Source organism: Paralichthys olivaceus, chromosome 14, assembly GCF_024713975.1.
Source record: "Paralichthys olivaceus isolate ysfri-2021 chromosome 14, ASM2471397v2, whole genome shotgun sequence".
Lineage (NCBI taxonomy): Eukaryota > Metazoa > Chordata > Actinopteri > Pleuronectiformes > Paralichthyidae > Paralichthys > Paralichthys olivaceus.
In genome coordinates, this window is record NC_091106.1 from 15,256,584 (window position 1) to 15,275,611 (window position 19,028).

At 40.2% G+C, this 19,028-nt stretch overlaps 1 protein-coding gene across 1 annotated transcript in view; it reads right to left on the reverse strand.

The window, feature by feature from the left end:
- Positions 1-18,447, reverse strand: part of lrmda (leucine rich melanocyte differentiation associated) — a 196,168-nt gene extending 177,721 nt beyond the window's left edge. Inside the window, exons 1-2 of the mRNA XM_020091830.2 lie at positions 18,152-18,447; positions 17,093-17,193 (exon numbers count right to left, since the gene is read on the reverse strand). Coding sequence (XP_019947389.1) covers positions 17,093-17,193; positions 18,152-18,193 — 143 coding nt within the window. The 5' untranslated portion in view covers positions 18,194-18,447. The remainder of the gene's footprint in view (positions 1-17,092; positions 17,194-18,151) is intronic.
- Positions 18,448-19,028: the final 581 nt, after the last annotated feature.

Here is a 19,028-nt window from a genome sequence, read left to right on the forward strand (position 1 = left end):
TCTCCCACATGCACTCCTAATCAGACATCATTGGCAAACTCCTTTACACTGGAAAGACACGAGGCTAGCTAGCTGCTCATGAAGGAACATATTAATACCAACACGCTATTAAAAGTCATTTCGGTGGCTCTGATGCAGCGAGGAAGGCAAATATCCATATTTCAAAAGATCTTGACAGTTAAAAGGTTGTTAATGGGCATTTAAATGCTAGTGCTGCTGCCAAGCTGGCATAGAGAGCCATAAAGCAAAAGAAATGTCTCCTCTCTCTCAAAACCTTTAATCAAAGCCATGTAAAAGCAAAAACACATCTCTGCCGGCTTTGTGCTGCAAGAAAAAGAAAAGTTTTCCACAAATAATTATTTTACTTTCTCTTCCAAACTTTGCATGTCATTATGAAACGACAGTGTTTACAAAAGCAAGCATGTGTTATTGTCTTAACCACTAAAAAGAGGGTTTCCTATTTGACTGTGGGTTCATCAAGGAGTTCCACAAGAATAGAGAAGTAAAATCTTTTGGTTGAGAAATCTGTAAAAGTTTTTTTTATTTATTTATTTATACGCAAGAATGGTGTTTGACTATAGTATTTTTGGAAAAGTGACCAAACTTGCCAATAAGCTTCCTCTAAAAAATATGATTAGGTGCCATATTTGACAAATATGGAAACACAGCTACTGTTGTGCGCATTTGATTGCTTCTACAAACAAGAGACGTTCGTTAACACCCAGATCTGCATGGTCTTTGACAGATTAACTGCTGCATTTCTTCACTAATCTACAGCAACGACTACAGCTTTCAGTAACAATGGACTCAAGAAACAAAGTTAGCAAAGAGTTTTTGATTTAACATGCAGTTAAAAGTCTTTATCCCAAAGTCCAGCAGTTTTAGAACCCTCAACATAGATTAAAAACACAAACTAAGTTATCCGCCCACAGCGTGTCCTGGTGGCAACATCCAGTTATTTTTAAGATGCGAGATAAAAAGTGATTGATTCTGTTTGTGGTTTCAGTCATATGATAAGAAACTGGCACGGTTTTTACTGTCACAGGGTCTTTACTGGTATTTCATAGACTGCATGGGGTTGGAACATAGCAGAACAGCTGTGAAAGTTCAATTTCAAGATTTCTTATGTGGTTGGATTTATAGTTATGGCGGCTTCTTAATACATACAGTACTGTACATGGGGGTCTTGATGAGGTGGCTTTGTTCATCTTCACTACATTTCTATTTTCAGGACACACATTTTCTAGAGGACAGTCTCAAAACCCTTATGTTAATGACCTTGTAGGTCACAAGATGCTGATAATGTGCATTTTTAACATATTAAAAATATTTTTAAACATATCTAAATGACCAGTTTGGAATATTGCCTAAGCCTGAGTTACAGACAAGAGTTGGAATATTAAATTGAACATAAAACGAATGTTTCCTTGTGTGCTAGATAAGGAAAGGGAACGAGCAGTAAAACCCAGAGGTCCCATGACTAGACACATGATTTTTCTGTCTACGTCATTTCCACATTAGTGGCATCCCCCCACCAAAGCCACTGTCAGCCCACAATCGATTCACTTCATGAAGTCCGCCTCGAAAACAAGATTTAGTTTTCAGATCCGATGCTGTTACTGATTCAAATCATTTGCTGAGTGAGATAAATCCTACGAAGATCTTTTCTGCGGTCTCACATCTGATCACTTCATCTGCGTTAAAAGAAAACGGGCGACAAACGTGGGGCTAATTGTAGCATATAATTTTGATCATGTGCTCGCCTCCCTAATCAACTACCACAGTGTAAACGCAAGTGAATGGCAGCCTGTGTGAACTTCGCCGAGGAACAGACACAAGTCCTCCTGTACAGGGGACTTTGAAGCCTGTCACAAAAAGGCTTGAGACAGCGCTGTTCCTCTCATTAATCTCCCAAAAGAGGAAATGAATAGACTGACTGGGCTTGACATTTTTTGTTCTCTCATAAAGAGAAACACAGAAGAGCTTGGAATGAAACTCCACACATTATGAAAGCTATTATCTTCAGCTGCCAGTCTCAGTGAGGGAGAGAGAAAGCTGGTAATCCAAAACTAATAGGCAGAATGAGAGGTGCAGAAAAAGTAGGGGACCGGGTCAGATCCTCTCTCTCTCTCTCAACCAATTACTGACAGACAGCTGAGAATATGAAATGAGACTGTGAAATGAGAAATATTCATATTTTTCTTCTGAATAGTATTAAATCCTGACAAAGAAAATGGATGGTGGTTTCAATTTTGACACTGTATCAAATCTGACAAGATTTTAAACTGATCTCAAAACACAGACTGTCTGTATCATTACCAAGACGAAATAGGATGTTCTCATCTTCTGTCAAAAAAAAGAAAGGAGAGAACAAGATTTATTACTAAAAAGACACAAATTGACATTTTCAAAATGACTGTTCCAACTCCTTCCTTTCATCAAATTATCCACCAAATAGCATAGCTTGATGTTTACAGCAGGACCGACTGGCGCTGATCCTCAGACACCAAACCATTGAAAATAGCAGGCATGACATAACTCACAGACTGCTTGATCTGCAGTCAGTCAGTGCAAAACAAAATCCCCTCAAATCCTTGATGACGGCAGGACACTCATCCACCACACGCATCCATCATCGCAGAGGTTGCAAGAAGGTCAGCGGTGGTTCTCATATAACAGTCACTGCCCAACCAACATCCTGAAGATGATTATCAGCAAATACGAGTTACCACGGTAAGATAGAGAGACACCGTATCCTGTGGTGGTGTTATCAGGGATTCTGCAGGTTTAAACTTATTACATTTTCTAGGATCTTTGAATTTCCCTTAAATTCAGATAAGTGATGATATTATAGACTGTTGGGCGCCTGCGGAAAACCCTAGCTATGCTCCAAATATACTCATTTACAATTTTTAAAAATATTTTTAGAATTTTTTTTATATTTCTTTATTATTATGAATACTGAAATCGAAAATATTATTATGTCTAATTATAGGTTCACTACCAATGTATATATACCACCAACATGAATTCTCTCTAGGATCTCATCTATTTGCAGTTAAAATAATGCACCAAAACCAAAGACTTGCATCACCAGCGCGCCCCCCCAAGATAAATTTGGTCATACAAGGTTTTTCTCGCTTCCGGATATTCTTTTCAATGCTGGGTACCTCGAGCATCCTCCAGTGGCTCCACCACTTCAAACACACACCTCATGAAAAAATCAGGAGGCCTGTCTGACATGTGTCCCCGTGCCCTGATGGCATGCCAACACCAAAGACCAGCATTGATTTTGTGTAACGCCGGGTCGGATTAGCCATCTACAGGGATTAGCTGCCTGTGCAAGGCCTCTGGGTTCGCTATAAAACTAATAATTAATTTAAACAGCCGGGCCCATGGAAGGATACACTCACTACATGTTCCCAGCATGAGGGGGTGAGTATGAGTGACGGACTGTCTGGCACTCCGTGAAAGGAATACCTGTGTGTATATATGAGCTTACTCTATGTTCAACTTGGTTCTGAGGATTCATAGTCACACCCCTGCCTCGCTGTAACCCCTGATGGCCCCCACTACATATTTATAAAAGTACATGCAACAAATTAATATGTAGCGTTAATTGGAAGTATTTAACCATTTGGCTGCATTTAATGACTTAAACTGTCATAGAGACTCAGCAGAAGCCAATTAAGACCGACGGGGGGTGTTTAGCTGATAAGCTAAAACTGATAAGAACACATGCGAGCCGTGTTCAAACCGCTCTGGAATCATAACAACAGGTCGTAAAGATACAGTAAGTGCTAAAGAACAGCCATAAATGTGTGTACAGAAAATAGTAACCATGCTGTTCCTGGTCAGGCTGCGTGAGGAAAACAGGATGAATGATATAATTGCAAACAAAGCAGTTGTCACCGGGAAATTAAGAAAAGCGCCTGACTGCAAGGTGATTGTGTATCAACACTGTCACCTGCTAAATAAGTGTTTGTTTTTTTTTTCAAACAATATATTAAGAAGTCACAAGATACAGAGAAGACAAGTATGTATGCAGCCCCAGAAAACAGCTGTGAGTAAATATAGCTACCACATCTGAAGAAATAATAATACAAGGGCATAGCACTGCTAGTGAGTTCAGGGTTTTATTAATTGGAAATACAAAAAAGCAGCATAATTAGTCATTTGTGTTCCCTCTATTTTTAAGATACATTTTAGTAGGCTATAGTAGTAGTAGTAGTAGTAGTAGTAGTAGTTGCACCTTTATATTCTGAGCTGAGGATCTTGTCTTCTTGCAGGAATACACCAAAGCTACCTTCTGATGTGCTAAACTCAAAATCCAGGTAAAAAATGTGTTTAAAATGATCTCCTTCAATATTTGTACTTGTAATAAATACATGTTTATCATCAGCAAATGAAAACATATTTTTGCATCTGATTAAACTGTGGCAACATTTATTGACAATAAATAACCAAACGTATTTATTTAACATTGTCCAAAACAACAAGCCTAAAGCTGTTTGAAAAACATTTTAGGATTAATGTGTATTTTATTTGAGGTGAAACAAAAACTATAAAAACCATCACCAAGTTGAAGTGTCTCACTGAAGCCCTCTGTTATCATCCCCCTTCTTTGACCTAGCTGCCAATAAGGGTTGCCATAGTCAGAGAAGGTAAAGGGAATTCGCCTTCTCTTCAAAAGACTTTGATCTGACTGACACACAAACGGCCCTCAGATCACAAGCGCTCAGACCCTGTTGGGCCTCTCTGCCTGGTCTGCATGTACATGTACACTTCAACCCGGTGAGGATTCCTTACCCTCCTCCCATTTCCCTTCGTCTCTCCTTTATCCCTTCTCCTTCCTCCTCCTCCTCCTTCTCCTCCTCTTCCTCTGCTGCTCGGTGTTTTGAAACATCTGAGTACAGACATGTTCAGAGCTTTGGAGGACCCAGGGGCCCAAGATCCAGACAGAGGGAGAAAAATAAAGAAACTCTACAGTGCCCCCGGTACAAAAGCTATCTCACCATTACCATTGGGGAGAAACTCTTAAATATCACCAAACGTCTGGACAGACAGAGAAGATCAGAAGAGTGTTTGGTCTGTTGTTCACATAATCATACTGTCGGCTAATGGTGCAGTCAGCAGCTCACAGCGGAGCCACTGTGATGGGAGTCAATGCATTTATCCTAATGGATAGACAGCGTTTTATGAGGGAAAACAGAGAACAAGAATACTGTACAAAACAGACTGCTGGCCCCAAAATGGAAGGGTTGTTCCTTGTAGTTTTCCAGCACAGACGTGTCAGCAGCATGAACATGAAACATGCCGTCACTGTTTCTTATCTCAATGTGTCCCTGGGTGGAAAAGTGAGGCAACAGCCTACTGATGTCTTGCAGCCTGCCTGACCATTAAAACATATTTCCAAGCTGATGGATGTCAGATGTAGCCTCAAAAAAAAACATCGCTTACCCTTGATTTCTGAGCACATTCCCAAGTACGGCTTTCTAAACTTATTCTTCATGCTTTGCAAATGGAACAAGTAAATAAAGACTCTAAACAAGTTAAAGTTATTGAGGAAAGAATGGGAGTGCATCCAGGTGAGAGCACATGGTCCGTTATCTCCTGTATATATCTTCCTGTTTGATCAATATCACGTTCACGGGATGGCGGCTTGGAAGGACAGTCAGTGGTTTTTATAAGTGAAAGCTGTGAAAGATGTGAGTAAGTTTATCCGAAATGGAAACAGGAAATGAGTTACAGCTGTGTTGAGGATTCACCCGTGAAGGCTTTTCGGAGCCTGAAATTGCAGAGCAAGCAAATAAGATGACCTGCGTGTAACAGTAGTTCATCTCGTCACAAGTGGCAAACTATGATTAAATCTGACTCAAATCACAGGGGTTAAAAGATATTACACACTCGTCCTCACCAAAACGTAGCAGCAAATTCTTAAAGCAATCAAAGGCCTTGAAGAGCTGCTACCTCTAATAACAGCGTCCAAGTGCATTTTATGGTCATAAGATTTATTCATCTACTCACAACGTTTATCATGCAGCCCTCTGAAAAAAGATCCTCTTCTTAAATTCAAAACATGGCAAAAACTGCAATCATCCTCTAAAATCTTGGCATGAATACAACCATGTATCTGTCTTCACTTTTCACCCCCGGGCCCTCTAGGAAAGACTCTGGGAGATTGAAAGCCATGAAGCGACCAAAACTGCCTAGACTATACCAAAGGAAACTCCTTTGTTCCTCTTCCAAAACAGGCTCCAAACCTTTTTTTTCCCCATTTGGTACTCGGCCAGGGGAAGTAGAAGTATGGCTGCCTCTCTCCATGCTCTGTCCTAATATGTTCCATGCCTTCCAGTTGCTTACATCATCAATCTCGGAGATGGGTAAGTGTGATGGGGTGAACATAAACAGAGCTGGAGTTACGAGCTTAAAGAGGCACGGGCTGTGATTCAAACACAAGTTTGCCCTCTTTTCTTTTTCGTAAATAAGAAACTGCTCACACAGAAAGGTCCTAATCATTGGTGGTTCCTAAACGGCTTAATGTTATGTACTTTGAATTGAAGATTTAAGATTGAAGACAAGGAAGCTGCTTTACAATATTGAAACTGGCCCACATCATCAACTTCAAGCAGCAGGCTTGTTAATGACAGCCGGGTGCCAGTCCTAATCATCCCCCTTTTAATGCTCGCTTAAAAACACACACCCTCGTGTCAAAACCTGAGTACACATTAACTCTCCCCAACTCATCTACTTACCAAACATGTCACTAATTAATTATACATCAGACTTCCCCCCCCTCTCTAATATTTACATGGCATTTCAGCAGAATTTTTCTAGTAGTGGTAAAGTATTTAAAAAGTGTTTAAATATGCACGAGAGTCAAGATCTTAGCCGGCGCACGACGCACTGTACAGTCGATGTTTACGCAATATCAAAAGACTCTGCGTTCCTATCAAAATGAGTTAGACATATGGACAGTTTGTTTTTCACTTGCCAAAATAGAAAAGGGAGTATGTCCACTTGGGCCCCATCAGGTCAAATCATAAAGATCCATCACTGGCTTTGCACTCTGCTAAAACGCTAAGGAAACATATTGTAGATTTTAAGACCCTTTTTATTCAGCCAGACTGTGTACTAAAACTAATTGGATTTCTGTCAATGGAAAAAATATATATCCCTGGGACAGCTTTGAACTCAATAGCTCTGACTATCCAACTGCGCATGAGGGAGTGGGACCTTGCCACATGCCAAGCACCGGGGAGGAAAATTAAATCGGTGGTCAACATAAAATATTAAAATAGTATGGTATCGGTTGTTTGAAAAAAGTCATGTCAAGGCGGCTCATTATGTCTCACACGGCAGTAAATTAAGCTATATTTAGTGGGTGATAATTGAAATCATAGCTGTAGTCATTACCACTGACAAGTTTCTAAATAATACCCAATAAATCCCCTCTTTTTAGCAGGGTCCCCATGACAGCTGGCAGCGCTGAAAAATATAAAGTAGAGAAACAGAATCTCTTTTACTTTCTTCCCTCTCTCCCTTCCTCTCTCTTGCCCCAACTCTCTCTCTCTCTCTCCCTCTCTCCTAAAGCCAATAAAATGTCAGCTTTTATTCTCCTCCTCCAAAAGTGTTGGCTAGATGTCAGCAGGCCCTTCTAATGCTCTGCCACTGCAAGCTGAAGGCCTGTAAATCTCCGTGTCAGTGGCACGCCATCCGTCTTGGGATATACTATAAAAAATGTGACGCAGTCATAAAAGGAATGGCATCACTGCCCAGTATATATAATGTGAACAAAAGGAAAATAAAGATGTTCCATTCCATTCAGAATCCAAAACCACAAGATGGCCCCAGATTGAAGGAGAGAGGGGAGCGTGGGATGGTCGAGAAGGACGATGGCAGCTCCTGACAGTGATTAACAAATGGTTCAGGCTGCTTTGGTTATGTTTTCACAGAAAGATAAAGATTTATACAATACATGGGTAAAAGATGCACCAGCTGCTCGGCTGTTCTGGAGGATAAGGCTTGCAATCTTATTTTTCTGCACATCGTCAAAAAACCAAAGGAAACAAAAAGCCGACCAAAAGAACTAAACTTAATGCTTCTGCAGCCAAAGCCTTCTTCCACTTTATTAACCTGGACACTGTTTGTTTTGAGTCAATTCCACCTTTGTTCTGCTGCTGTAAATACCCACCAGAGCACCAAATACAGTGTGTATTAATCCACCGCTAAAAGTAGTCCCCAATAAATAAACTGTTTAGGTCTGATTTTGTATATTTTGCCTAAAACTAAAGAGGCCACCAGTTTGAGAACATTTTGGAGACGTTTTAAAGATGAATGTGCATATTTGCAACCTGTTTTTAAAGTTTTACATCGTCAAGTTGGAATGTCCAGATGGATTAACACATTGTTGGTTTTTTATCCTGAATTTGTTTACAATCCTAACTAGACATTTTTATTTTTGTCTAATGCATATTTCTGTGCCCAGCCCCCATCAACTAATAAGACAAATTCATACGAGCAGGATGCGGAGTGTTGCCATACATTTCCAAACAACACAGGAAGTTGAAAAACAGAGAAGCAGCTTGAGGATCGTTTCACAATCACATCTTCTGACAATCATTGCTAAATTCATAAACTGCTGATCTTGTATTTGGCCATTCCAGTAAATCTGTCCATTTAAGTAACTATCTGCAAAAAGACAAAGGTCTATCGAGTTAATCGATATCCCTCGACAGCAGTCTCTTAGGAGAATATATGTATAACTCACTGTTACTGCATACTTCTGCAATGCTGTAGGCAACACCACGGACCATTGTGCAGTGTCTCTGGATAGTTTATTCCCACAACGTCCGAAAACAAAGCCAGCAGAAGACATATAGATTTATACATATCATGTATATCCATGAGTGAAAACACAGCAACCTTAGAAAAACCAGCAGGGTGGAAAACTCTCATTGTGTGACTGTTTGTTCTGTTGTTTCCGTTGTGTTCTTACTGTAAACAAAATACAATACAATCCTGGGTGTGATCGATTGAATGCAAAGTGTGGCGAACAGTTCAAGATGAAATTAGCAGATAATTCAACACCAACGGTGTTTTATTAAGGTTTGGCTGGTTTCACTGGCTGACTACAAACCAATAGTATGTGAATTGTATTATATTTATTGGTGGACAACGACAACAAGTGTTATAACTACAAAATAAGGTAGCACTGTGTACCAGTACCAAATCCCAGGCACCAGTAGCATATCAGTTAAAATGTAAATGAAGAAGAAGTGGTACTGATGACATAAACTTCACAGCCTGCTACAGAGAATTTAGATTAATTCATTTCATAATCCCCTCATGTCAAAATACATTGGATGTTGGTCAGTGGTGGCAAAAATTGGAATCTGAAGATTAAGTTTCATGCAATCTTTTTAAACTACATTTCAGAACTAGCAACCTGAGGGCACATTTGGAAATATGCAATCGAATAAAAATACTGTGATGTTCGGGACTCCACCAAACAGTCATGTCTTGACTCATATTTTACACCATAATTTAGTTATACCTGTCATTGTACTGGTTTGACCTCTTATGGATAGATGTGTTTTTAAAAAGGAATATTTAAACTTACTTTTTCAATTCTGACAGCGGTAGAGCACATGCAACAGATTTGATTTGATTTGATCCTTTAGTGAGGATATGAGGACAAGATATGCAGTACATCTGAAAACATCATCTGCCCTTCAGGCAAATTAATATTAAAGCAAATTTGGCTTAAGTGATACACTGCTGGAAACAGATAAAAAACAATGGACCACTGAAAGAATCAAGGCATAATGAAGGCCACACTACTGTGGTCTGGCTGCAATTTGTGCTTTCAGTCATCGACCTGAAAAAAGGAGAAAGATAAAACAGGTCTTGATTGACTTTGAGTGACAATGAAAATGTTTGTCTAAATTATCTTCATGCAGCCAGAGGTTTTGTGTCAGATGCCGATCATCAAACCTTTTGAAGCTCTGTTCAAAAACTACAACTCGAACTGTCCAAACTGGAAACCAACCAATAGGGATTTTCGGAGGCCAATACTGACAAGAGTAAAAAATTCCAATACCGATACAATGACCAATATACTAGAATAATTTCACAATGATTCCTAAGATGTTATTATCAAACCCCTACAAAGAAAGAAATGTCATTCAGCCTTAATATTTTACAATTTAAGCATTACTATATATACTAATAAACAAAACAAAAACACAAGCAAATATATAGAACTTTAAAAAAATGATTTTACTTTTTTATTCCACAAGAAAAAGTTTTATTATCAAAAAATAAATGCAGGTAGCACGTTACCAATTTTTATCAGCCAGCTGATAACTTCTGATAACCATCTAAATGACGATAAACATCACGTATCACAAATTTGAAGATATGTATTTTTACTACTTTATAGGAACAACTCTCTGTTCGCAGTGTTTTAACAGTCATCCAAAGTGAGAAGAGTTGCAGCAATCACATAAGAGAAAATTCTGATATAACCTCAAATTGAGGAGATGGAAGATCAAGACGAGCCAAGCATTAAAGATAACAACCTACGTTCTGTGTCATTCCGTCACTTAAAGAAAGCATCCCAGTGAAAATTAAAGCAGCTGTTATTTTTTTCCATCCAATACCACAGGATGATACCAAATATCAATGTCCTTGATATGAATAAGTTATTTCCTGCCAGACCATGTCCCTCTCATCCCTCTGGTTTAAATCACTTAGGACTGGGAGAGCTCTGCATCCTCCTTAATTTATGAGACACAGATCAGGTTATCTGAGTATATCGGCCATAACAGGCCTGATAGATCGGATATGGAATATATTTCCTTAGCAGAGCAGAGTACACCACCACTATTACCAGACACACACACACACGCACACTATGCTTCCAGTTAAGTGATTTGAGGACTTCATACTGCCAATGTTTCATATCCTCTCCTCCTAACTGACACTTTATCTGCATACCGGCATCTCTGCAGATTGAACACTTAGGCAAGACAATGACAGGCTCTCTTCCCGTTGTCACTTCTCATTCTAGGACCAGTCTAATGCCTCTTGCTGGGCTTCTGCCAATAACCGGGCCAACCCCCGCACCTCCTCCTCCTCTCCTCACCATCAAACAACCAGAGTCTACCTATCTCAGGAAAAAGGAGCACTTGATGTCTGTGACACTCATTTGTCAATTAGCAGGCCCCTTCCTGTGTTGACATACAGCGACTTGAAAGACAGAGCGGTGCCTGTGATGAATTAAGAGAGACAGATGAGTGAGGCATGAGCACCAGAGTAATACTATAATGTTCTTTAGATATGAATATAAAACGACACAGCTGACAAGCCATACACGGTTTTATTTCATTTCTCAGTGTACCAGGCCTCCCTACTTTGTCTTCTTTGTTCTCTTTTCATCAGACTACTTGCATCTCATTTTGACAGCCGGGCGACATTTAGAGCACTTTCGTTTTTAAACGCGAGTTAGCATACTTGATTTGTCATTAAAATGCAAAACGCCTGCCATCACCAACATAACCTGGGTGAGTGCATACCGCCTATACACAGATACACACACACACACACACACACACACACACACACACACACACAGGTAGCTGAGGTTCATCTGCATTGCTGCAGCCCAATATGGATGCTTTCTTCACTGAAGACTCAATTGTAATTTAGGTGTCACGTTAAAAAATCGGAAATTCAGAACTCATGTCGGCGTTTTATTGGTCTTTGTACCAGATACTGAGAAGCACTGGATACGACCCAAGTTCGGAAATTTTAAAGGCAACTTCATAACTCAGATATCTGTACCAACTTTAACAAAATATCACTTCTATCTGTGAAATCAAAAGTGGAACTACTCAAGTTTGTCACTGAATGATAAGGGAGCCAAGCAGGATGATATGCAAGCTTATTACAGCTCGGCTTTTATATAATTACTTGTGTTATAATACTATATTTTCCAGCTCTGACCATAGACAGAGAAATAACCTAGTACCAGTTTTACAGATGAACTGGTTTCTGAGTTAACTTGTCTCCTCCGAACACATCATGGGCTGCGATACATCATCAGAACTAGAGCGGAGGTCAGGCTGCACGCTCTGAAACTGTGACACCAAAAAGAACAATGTTAATCCCATACAGGATTTGAAATGACACTATTGTACAACTAGGATTCATAATCAAATAACAAATTCAGTTCATCAACAAATTTGTTTTCGATCTCGGTGTGATTGAGTTACTATGCAGTGTCATCACATCACTTTTTAACTAATCTCAAATTGCAGAAGATCAGTTTAAACTTGAAAAGACAATTCATAATTATTTTTTTTAATATTTTGCCATGAAAAATAGTTTATCACAATGGAATTCAACACCAACACAAACTAGAGTGAAAGAGTTGAAATTTGCTAATTGTATTGTAATAGTTCATATTTTGACGTTAATTTAAAGCTGCAGAAAATAGAATTTAAATAAAACATATAATGTGGTCTGAAAAAAAATACTATCGGCTAGAATGACCAACAAATATGTCACAGTTGTTTTAATAAGAATTTTCATATCACATGTGCAGTAGAAAAAGTGCAGGCTTCTCTTTCAGCTTTGGCCTAAGGTTTCACGAATGCTGGCATTGCACAGACGTGATTTGTTTTCTCAAGATGTCAGAAGAAAGAGACTCTTCCTGTGACACGCGTCCTCCTCAAACCTCATGTGTCCACAGGTGATAGTGCCGCATGTAACAGATGCAGGCACCCCAGCCACAGCGGAGAACCATGTCAACACAGCACATGCCCACTCGCCGCATTGTGTACACACCTGACCTGGAACAAAGTGGACAACACAATGCCACCCGAGCCCGTCCTGAGACAGAAGTCTCGCTGTGAGCCACACGTCTCAACACATTGATGAGACAGGCTGACATCGCAGCACGCGGAGGGAGAGGTGTGGGTGTGACAGCCCGCTACCATTATTTCATCCTGCCATTACCTGCCCAGCCACTCACAGTTATGCTCACAGAGACAGATGCACAAACACTGCATGCAAGCAAACACGCGCAAGTATACACACAAACATAAACCTATGTGCAACACACACAAAAAAAAGAACACGCACAGGACTCAGTTAAAAGATGATGCCAGTACCTTGCGTCTCATTGTGACTCATTGTCAGGTTGCTGGATGAGTGTTGTCAATTGAGCTGACAGAAATAAGCATATTAGCTCCAGCAAACTCCGGCAATGTCTCCCACTCGATTTGACTCAAGCAGCACCGAGAAGTGCACGACGCTGAAGGCAGTCCACCGAGATTCACTAACATGTGCATCTGTTTACAACTGGTTCGCTTGAGCTGACACTGAATTGGGGTCATGGTGTCAATATACATGTCACACAATCTCTGACGTGTAACGTGAAGTGATGGGCAGCAAAACTTCTACATTCAAAAACGCTGAAGCTGAAAAATCTATGAAAGGAATGAGGTGATATGATTTGAATGATGGATACGATAATATTATGAAAACAAATGAATCCTAAACCGCATTACAGTTCAATAAGAAAGCATGCGGTATATTATTTAAACGTTTTGGGTAATAATTAAAGTATTTAATAGTATTTATATAACTTTTAATAAAGTATTTTTGTGAGTAAATGACTGTCAACAAAACAACATTATCCCACTTATAGTATTTGACCTGGGGATGTTTCCCTTCCTTACTCCAGGGCTGAAAGTGTGACTTTAATTTGACCTATCATAAGCCAAGGCTGATTAAATATACAATAGTGATGCCATAACACTGGTGTTATCGATCACATGCGGCACTTCAAAAAAAAAGAATTGTGTCGGCTCAATATCTGTAGAGTGAATACTTTCATCTTTAACATTAGATGTTGCCTTCATCAGATAAGGTTTTTAAATTTACTCTTTACCATCATTGGGTTTAAATCAAAACACCCAAACCACCGTGTTGCTCGACTCTTCTCTCGCCACGAAACAAGACTCCACTCCTCTGTAATGTGTTCTGCTGCTGCACAGTGCAGATATTCTGGTTCATTACTTTGCATTAGACAATGTATTGATAACTATAATTTTATAAATTCACATTTTTATTTGATAAATGTGGGCACTACTGCTGTGACACAAAAATGGACCAAATGGATTTGAATCCCTGTATAAATACTGAAAGATGTTGCCTGTGGGAAAGTTACAATAATCTGTGGTTAATAGCAATCTGGTTAACCTTAACCCTAAATAACTGTTTTCAAGATGGTTTTCCTCTGCAGGAAATAAAAATGAATGGGTGCAAGTTAAAGAAACAATGCAGGAAAAAAGACAATTTCATAACAGACTGAGATGTCCAGGATGTTTACAGGCTATAGGACAATGCAATGATAGGAATGTCAAGATCACACTTCAATATTAGTATTTTTTTATTACAATAGTGTGTCAAAAATATGGTATTTGATTTTGTCCTCATTTTTTAAAATTTACACACACAGGCACAGCAGTGCGAGAGTTCATTGGCAGGAAAACAATTCTTTACGTGAAAAGGTTTTCCAGCACTCAGCTGTGAGTAGGGGTCTGTCAGGTGCATTCTTACAGGGATCAGAACTACTCGGAGAACTATGCCTTAGTTAGCATATAGCATTATCACATGTTGAGCTGTTTAATGGGTTTCACAGACTCACCCAGCCACGACCTTCTGATGTTGTCATGTGAGCGCCCACAGAAACCAATGGTAACAGAGAGGGAGAATGGTGGATATGGGTATGGACTGCATGTGTGTATACAGTGGAAAAAGCTTATGTAACTACACTAGCAGGTCAGTGATGTGTACTTTATAGATCAAGATACAGAGCTCAGACAACTTACAGTGGGAGGTAATGTTGCCAAGACAACTCACTCCTGGGGATCAGGTTCAATATATTATCACGGATGTAGAACATGTGCAAGTTTAAAAGTCAGCAGGTGATGAATGTATGAAACATTTACAATAAAGGAAAACCACCTCAAGACATGTCTGATAATACCCCAGCATACAGGATGTCAATGTGAACCATTTAAATTTAAACGCACAGTCTATAGAGGAGAAAAAGATGAAGCCCTGTGTAACAGATCATTCTGCCCACCAGCAAACCATCAATCAATAGTCCACTGATTTGAGCCCCAAATGGTTCGAGCACCACCTCATTACTTCTGCACCGCTTCCCTGCCCATGCCACCCTTTGAAGTTCAGTAATGATATCTGACATGTGAGATTAGCCGAAGTGAAAATTAATAATAAATTAGTACGATCTTAGTCATAAATATTTGATTCTAAACATCAAGTCCTTAATGTGACAGGTTCAAGGGCGAGAATCATAATGCCACCCTTGATCTCCACGAAACCAACACACATAAGGGTTGTTCCAGTCAGTTTCCATGAAGCTGTTTGCCAGACAAAACATGCCTCCTCTGGGGTAACACCAAGACATCGACGTTTTGGCTGTTGCACACATACTGCAGTTATGATCTCGTGGACATCATCTTGTGTAAAGAATACAAATTTTGTCAAGCTCAGACTCAAAACTTCTTTTCATGGAAACACAGATTTGGACACTGACTCAAAAGGTTGCTGTTAGCTGCATATTAGTGTTATCATGCATCTCACAGCAAACACAATGTTCATGTCATTGTTTATTTTCTTTAACCTTTTGAGTACCTCCTCAAATCATAAGGTGATTGCTCTGAGATCATAGCTGCAGCAGCATGACTTTAATAAAACTGAAAACTCACACACGCTGTCTCCCTTACTGATGGGAAACATTGTCAGTCTACATGACTTTCAGCAGTTCCTCACAGATGCTGGTTAAATGCACACACGAACACAGTAAAGGTCAGCAGGTCACAGGCTTCCCTAGAGCAACATCTGTTTCACACTAACACACTTACACATAGTCATATTCACATTGCCTTGCTCACAGGCACTTCACCAGTGAGTGTCTTCATGTATTAATCCATAAACTGCTGCTGAACACCGTGCGACTGAAGAATTTAGGAAAAAAACGACACAGTGTACATCAGGTTATTTGAGGCCTCCACATCTCCAGTACAAACAAACAACGAACCGCAAGATGACAATTTTCAACAATATAAAATAGCCTCGACTGTGGCGGCTTCATGGCCTGACAGTCATGAAAAGGGCTCAGAAAATAAAAGCACCTTACACCATCATCTCCCTCCTTTGGCTTGCCAGATCAACTACACTTGCCCCGCTGTTGAAATGGCAGCCCCCTCTGAAGCAGCTGCCACGAGGTGTTCCTTCATGTCCTGACAGAGGAATCATGTCTTCTGTTTGCCCCCCCGAATTAGCATGTCACATTCATCGATCGGGCCTTTTATCTCGCTGCAGTGTGACACCTGCCCAGCGCTAACACTCATTCAGCTCTTTGATGCTCTGATGACACTCTGGCCACCTACAGACTGAGGGCGCACATTAAATTGCACCTGATGTAAAGTAGCATACTGAGAGGGAAAGAGGGGGGGAGGGAAAGGAGCTTTATTTAAACATGAGCTATGGAAAATGTGCGGACAAGTAGGTCTGGACATTTTCCGTACCTTGCCTTTCACGCTTGAAGAAAGCAGCTTGAGACTGTGCGGATCAGACACGTTCACAACAACAGGAAAATGTCCGGAACACTCAGGCAAGGGTTGGTGCCCAGGTAGATCATGCAGGAGGCAGGAAAAGGGATAAAACATAAATTGTGCTGGGAAAACCACGATTTGCATCAGTCATGAGTTAGAAATGTCATCAACACACCCGCTCGCTTGCAGTTAGATTTCCAGGCATGTCCCTGCTGTATTCTCACACTTGGACCTTATCTGGACATTTAACTAGGGCGCTGGCGGGAAAAGTTCCATACAATATCTGCCACAATGAACTCGGACATTTGCCTCAAAACTTTCAGCCCCTCTGGAAGATTTCAGGAAAATGTCTGGAGTTCAGTGCATGTCTGAAAGCAGCTATATAAGAGACAGAAAGCATTATGCATCAAGACATACATGCAGTATACAACACCTACCTGAGCTGATTGAAACTCAGATCCAGCCGTCTTGCAAAGTGGCCGTACGTGTCTCCAAGGAAGGCTGGAATGTCTTTGCAGTCATGTGCGATGTAGGAAATCTTAAAAATAATAAAACAGATAATTGTGAGATAACCAGCAATGATACGAGATTAGGGATCGACAATATGGACCAAAAATACTTTTTTTTAATTGTCAATATTGAGAATCATCACATTATTGTTTCTGGTAAGTTTAGATATTTTGCTCCTGAGTGAAGGTTGTGGCAAACAGTTGAAAAAGAGCAAAACATTTGTGACGTAGTTCAAGTTCCAAGTTTATTAGTTGGTAAACGATGCGGGGTCAACGGTACAATGAGTGTTGGACAAACAGGGCCGATCAGCAATGCAATGAGAGTAATATCATAGAGAATGTACAGTAAGAAAAATTGAAATTAAGTAAATTTCAATAAAGTAAAAGAGCTCATTGTAAAAAAATCAGTGCAATAGCCCCCAGTGTACATTAGAGGATGCAGGTAAAAACCATAGTGACAAGTGGATACAAAATAAGTGCATAAAGAGACACAAACAGTGCAAACAGGCAGGGGTAGCAGATATGCACAGGGTTGTAATGTTTTGTTATTGTGCTTGAACTATGCACAATCATTATATTGATATATTTTGGACTAATGCTCTTCTTCTATAGATGAAAATGATGTTCCAGTGAGTATTGCTGTGGTTTTATTAGCACAGCATTCAGGATGCCCCATCTTTAAACGATGACTATATTAATGATATTAACAATAGAGGAATACAGAGACTGGATGTGTGCTTTCCATTCATCAGTACACACACTGTGTAATACTTCAGACAGGGTGTCTGCACAAAACTCACGTTATGACGTATTCTCGTCATACGGAACTGCAAAAGCGAGACTCCCGCCTGCGTCGTTATAGCAACGGAGTCACATGACCCCGGTGCCAGATAAACTTTACCTGTCAAACACGCCGCACAAGTTGAGGAGTCACGCAAATACACGGAGGAGCCGAAGTTCCGGCGAGAGTTTCCACAACTAACTCACCTGAGTCCCGTTCAACGCCACCAACGACTCGCTGTGCGCCATAACTTCCTGCTGAGGATCCCAGCGCCGCTCTCTCCGTGTCTCTCTGGTTTCTCACGTCAAAACACGTCGTCAGAGCTGGAGGTGGAGGTCGTGCTCACGTTAAGAGTTAGCCCCGCAGTGGTCGACATGAAACGGGGGACGTTAACGTGGATAAAAGCTCCGGGGACTCCCCTCATCCACCGCTGCTCTACTCCAATTGGTTTTACAGTTTCCGCGTGCCGTCTCCATCAGCTGACCCGCCGCTGTGCGGAAGCACGCGGCCACTTTGTTACACATGAAGCTGCGTGGTTTCTCCTTCCCTCCATGTTTCAAGTTAATATGTTTTCGCATCAGTTTATCTCTCAGTAAAACTATTCACACTATAGAAAGAGTCTGAACTCATCGTTTTAAACAAGAGACAGATAATAAGTTAGACCAGACATTCAGCACCTGTTGACACCAGGCAGACAAGAAAACACAGTGATTAAAAATATTTATTGCATCTTTCATGGATTACACATTATATTCCACTTTATTATTCAGAATAAAACAATTAAATTACAGTGTTTAAAGTAATATATTCCATTCATGTCCTGTTAAATTGTTACATACACATCATTACAGATACTACACCACTAACTCCAGTGTTATTCCGCCTGTTTCGATGCCCCAACCTGAAATAGATTAAAGACTTGGTGTGAATGACTCTGTTTCAAGTAGAATTTGAATGTCTGTGCTTACGAACACTTGGATGACACCACAGGAGCAGAATGGAGGCATGATGTCACATTTGACTACTTGAATTGTATTGGATTTAGCTGCATTGCTGTTAATCTCCAAAAGTGTTTTGTGGACT